Here is a 5,282-nt window from a genome sequence, read left to right as displayed (position 1 = left end):
TATTGAACTCAAGTTTTATTCATCATAAAATTCATATAACTCCTCATCACTGTCAAAACTCCCAACCATTAGCTTGTCCTCATCTGTGTCTGATGACAAATTACTGTCTTCATATATTGCCTCTCATGGCCCTCTTCTGCTGTGGCGTTTTCAGTAGGGTTTCTTTTTGCTGTAGCCAGTCTCCGATTGTTTTCTCAGTTGGAGGAGGACCAAACTTATGTTCAGCAGCACGATTTCCATTCACTTTTGCAAACTGCATCATGTTTAACTTGAATTCAGCACTGTACGAAAATCTTTTCTGAGCCATTTCTGGGCAGAACGTGGACAAACGTAACCTACCGTAATATACCGGTAACAAGTGTGAAACAATAAGTGCAAAGACAACAAGCGTGAAAAAGGGGGAAATGCAAGTAAAAAAACTAATAACCACTGTATAAGACGCATCCAGTTTTTAGATCCCAAATTTTTCAAAAAAGGGTGCGTCTTATACGTGGGGAAATACGGTAGCTTGTATGCTTCAAAAATGTCACAGTATTGAAAAACAAAGGCAGTGTAACAAGTTGTCACAGGTTAATGGAAACTAAAACACATACTAACTACATGCAACACATTTTTTTGATATGGAGGACATCACTGGGACAATGGTAGAATTTGAATAAGGCCTGTAAGTTACATATTTCCTGTTTTAATTATTGTACTGTGGTTATATCCTTGTTAGAAAACACACTAAAAAATATTTAGGAGTAAAGGTACAATACATATACAACCTCCACTCAACCAGTCTTGAAAAAAAATATGTGAGTATCTAGAAAGAGAATGACAAAACAAATATTAAATGTTTAAAATTGTGAAATATGGGTGAAGCGTATATGAGCATTCTTTGTATTGTTTTCCAACTTGTCTGAAATTTGAAATCATTTCAAAATACATTTAATAAATATTAGTATTTTATTTAATATTCAGAAAAGAACACCTAAAACTCCAAAATCAACTTCCATGATGTAGGAATGACTTAGGGATGTGTAGGAGAATTCAGAGAAAAAAGGGGAGGGGGAGTGAAAAGATGAGAGAACCCTATTTATTGAAAGGCACTATAACTGTGCAATATTAACAGCACAGTTTTACCTGTTATTCCTGCAAATCAAGAACAGGCATGAAAGACAAGATGATATAGTCTAATTTGTGGCATTAGGTAAATTATTTGTCTAGAGAAGTGGACAAGAGATGAATGAAAAACAGAAGTTGGCTTTTAGATTGTTTTCAGATTGAGACTGTTCCCCATAGTAAGTAATTTAAGCTAAGCATAGAAATGAGATTCTATACTTTTGATAAGTTTCCACAAGTGAGACAGGAATATCTACATTAAAGATCTAATGTAAGTCGTTATCAATTTGAATAATCTGGTTTAAATCAGGTGAGAGTCAGTTTTGTCATTTTGCATTTCCAGATTTATACAGCATTAGAATTGAACAGGATCTGTTACGTTGAAAATTTTTATAGCGAGGTGTGCTCCAAGACTCAATTTTATTCATAAGTCTGGTTTTTGCTGGGAGGTCATGCTAATAATGTACATTTTTAAAAATATGCTTTTCCTTTGTGAGGGTTTTCTACATCTCAGCCAAAAGATCTTAGTTCCATTAAAGTAAATGTTAACCAAAAAAAAAAAAAAAAAAANTAAGATGGAAAAGGCATTAAATTTGTGGGTGAAAAATATGAACAGAAAAAAAAATGTATATATACATACATTCATATACATGTATATATTGGGGGTGCCAAAAAATGTATACACATGGCTTGTATTCATCTTTTGTTATCGGTATATATTATTACAATTCTAATACAGTTTTTTCCTTTCTTAAAATGTGTATACTTTTTTTGGGCACTGTCTGTATATAAACAAACCATTTGGTACTATCTGTGGTTTCAGGTGTCCACTGGGGACCTCGGAACATATTAGGACTACTGTACTATGTGGGCTCAATTCAACTTGAATAACTTCCTTTAGCATTTCTTGTAAGGTGGATTTCCTAAAAATCAATTCTTAAAATTTGAGAATGTCCTCATTTTGCCTTCATTTCTGAGAGTTTTGCTAGAAATAAGATTCTTGGTTGACAGTTTTTTCTATTCAGCACTTTGCATGTTATCCCACTGCCTTCAGGCTTCCACTGTTTCTGATGTCAACTGTTAATCTTAATGGGGTTTTCTTATCCATACTGAGTGGTTTTCCTTTTCTAAGATTTTCCTGTCTTTCAGCATTTTCTTTCTGACATGTCTGGGTGTGGATCACTCTACTATAAGAATTTGCTGATCCTCTTCGATTGAAGTTTTTTCATTGAATTTGAGATTTTTAGGCAGTATTCTTGTAATAATTTTTCTGCCTGTTTTGTTTTTCCTCTCCTTTTAGCACTCTTATTACACATATGTTGGTGTTCCACATTTCTCTGAAGCTGTTTATTTTCCTTCATTTTTTCCCGTTCTTCAGATTGCAATATCTGTATTGACTGATCTTGACATTTGCTAATTTTTTCTACTCCAAGCTCAAATCTACTGTGTCCCTCTAATGAATTTTTCATTACAGTTATTGTACCTTCCAAGTTCAGAGATTTCCATTTGGTTCTTTCAAAATAGTTTCTATTTATTAACATTCTGTATTTGATGCAATAGTATCATGCCTTTCTTTACCTCCAGCATGGTTTTAGTTTTAAAAAATGTTATTTATAATAGGTGCTTTGAAGTTTTTGTCGGCTTCCAACATCTGGGCTCAAAGGTGGTTTCTTTTGATTGCTTTTTTTCCTCTTGTATATGGGTCAGTTTATTGTTTCTTTGCAGGTCTTATAATTTTTGTTGAAAACTGGATGTTTTAGATAATATAGTAGCTCTGGAGACTCATCCTCCCCTCTCCCCCAGGGCTTGTTAGTGACTCAGGTGGACTATTTCAGTTAAGTCCACTAACCCTGCTAGTGTAGTCTCTGATGTACCCCCACAGACTCCTCCCTCCAACCCCAAGGACAGCAGTTTTAGTAGGGCTCTCTTTTAGTGTTCTTTTCCCTGATCTCCTCGTAAGGGTTCTAGTTGGTCTGCTTCTACTGTTATCACACTCTGCTATTAACATCCACTAATTGCTGGTGGGACCATTCTATTATTTTTGACAAAGCCCCGGTGCATGAATGGCTGCAGTTTGACCCAATTAAATTCAGGCCCTTGTCGTCTTTGAGGCTTGTTCTGACCCTAGGGCTACTCTTAGCTGCTTCTTTCATTCTGTTAAAATTTCTTACTGGCCTTCCCTTTTGCTTGTCTACCAGTATCCTCTTATTTGTTTACCCCTGCCCTTACTCCAAATCTCCTTTTTCTACAGCAGAATCCTTAAACTTCTCCTCTTTCACTCTGTTCTAAATAGCCGGCCCCTTTAGGGAATGTGATGAAAGCTATTTTGATGGCTTGCTTCTCCCACTGGGCAGAACCTCTGTGCTATTCCCCTGTAGATGGGGGTGGGGAGTGGCTAGTTGCCCCTGATCGTCTTTGCTTGCCTGTCCTTGCTTGGAGACTCCGTCCTAATCACTATTGCTCCAGCTTATGAGTAAGTCAATTGTTTATCTTAATATGGTTATGAATAAGCTAGGGCAATAGTGATCAGGAAACATTATTTGTGGTCTGCCTGCCATTCCTGGAGTAGACGTTCTGTGCTACAAGGAGGACTGGGTGGCAGAGAAGTGCAAGCAGTCTGCTCCTTTTTGGGAGAAATCATAGGCTGAGGTTGGGAGCTGGGAGGAGGGAGGATGCGGAGTCATGGCTCAAATACCGCAGAGACTCACTATTCTTAACCAGATTTAGTATTTTCTTGAATAAATGTTTTTGTTTGCTGTATGCTCTTATGACAATTTCCAGAGACTTTAAGTTTTTAAAAAAATAATACTTATCATTTATAGTTATTTCACTGAGTCTGTAGATCTCATGCTGCCATTCCAAAAGTGTCCTGATTTTTTTTTTTAATGCATGTCTTAAAATACAATAGGACCCTTTAAATAAAGCAATCTGTTCACAACCTGAAAAAGCTTTTTTCTGCCATCAGTTGATTTAACATCAACATGCAGCATACAGAATAAGCAGTTCTTTAATAGTTATGTAAATAGTATATTCCAAAGTGAAGAGTGTTGTTTATAATTCATTTACAAGTGCAGTCTGTTACACCAATAAATGTCATCTGACCTGTTGTATAAATTAAGTAATGTGTGAGAATTAGTCCTGGAATAGTTTGCTGAATTTCTATGTTCAATCAATCCAGTAGATTAAAAACACAATTGTGAATGGTATAAAGATGTAAAAATCATATTGTGATAAAATCAATCACAAAAATAGAATCCAGACCCTTTTCCAATAATTTAAGAACCCAGAAGTTTTCCTCAACTTAAATATGAGCGCCACACAGAAAATATTAAAATGTCTTTCAATGGATGCAAGTGTATAAAACTCTAGAGTAGGACCATTAGAAGACCAATGTATTGAAATCAATAGAATTTAGAAAACACATCTAATTCTAAAGTGAGCAGAAATAAAAAGACAATTTACAAACAATTATATCACATCTCTAATCATCATCAGAGTCCGAATCATATTTCTTGCCTCGGATAGTTTTCTTTTCCAGCTTTGTGAAGTTCGTTCCAAATTTCTTTTGGCTCTGAAATGGCGGCTCCATTAAATTTCCACTAAAAATAAAGCAAATTTGAAAAGCATTTATCCTTTCTAAGTTAGTAGTTCACATACTAAACTGCAAAAAATCAATCTTTTCTTCCTCACCATAACATATAGAATCGAGTAAAATTTTCTTAAAAATGTTGGTGTCAAGGACGAGGTATATCATTCATACGGATGGTTAACAGTGGCAAACCTTATTTTGTACAACTAGATGTTTTATTTCCTTTTTTTGTCATTAATTACTGATTAACATTTCATAGGATACACTCACTGAATTTCTGACTGAAAAGCAAAGAAGGAAATCAAAGGTTTTTTCCATGTGTTTTGGATATGCTGAGCCTGTATCTGGATTAGATTCTTTTCACTGTGAGAATGACAGAAAAATGGTGCTCTATTTCTGAAAGCCTGTTATGACTGGTTTGATCCTGTTTAACATCTATTTTTTTTTTTTTTTAACTAGCTAAGCCATCCTGCCACCTGTTTGGCAGCTCAGGTCAGGCCAGGCATCGAACTGCTGTTGCTCAGAGCTCACACTCTTGAGCGAGCTCTTAACCAACTGAGCCACTCAACCGGCCCTTAACAGCCTTTAA

General features: G+C 35.6%; 1 protein-coding gene across 1 annotated transcript in view; it reads right to left on the bottom strand.

Moving 5' to 3' along the window:
* Positions 1–4,049: 4,049 nt before the first annotated feature.
* TXNDC9 (thioredoxin domain containing 9) overlaps positions 4,050–5,282 on the bottom strand; it is a 13,997-nt gene continuing 12,764 nt past the window's right edge. Inside the window, exons 4-5 of the mRNA XM_019669198.1 lie at positions 4,964–4,974; positions 4,050–4,740 (exon numbers count right to left, since the gene is read on the bottom strand). Coding sequence (XP_019524743.1) covers positions 4,586–4,740; positions 4,964–4,974 — 166 coding nt within the window. The 3' untranslated portion in view covers positions 4,050–4,585. The remainder of the gene's footprint in view (positions 4,741–4,963; positions 4,975–5,282) is intronic.

The sequence above is a fragment of the Hipposideros armiger genome, unplaced genomic scaffold, assembly GCF_001890085.2.
Source record: "Hipposideros armiger isolate ML-2016 unplaced genomic scaffold, ASM189008v1 scaffold_550, whole genome shotgun sequence".
Taxonomy (NCBI): Eukaryota; Metazoa; Chordata; class Mammalia; order Chiroptera; family Hipposideridae; genus Hipposideros; species Hipposideros armiger.
This window is presented reverse-complemented; position numbering and strand designations above follow the sequence as displayed.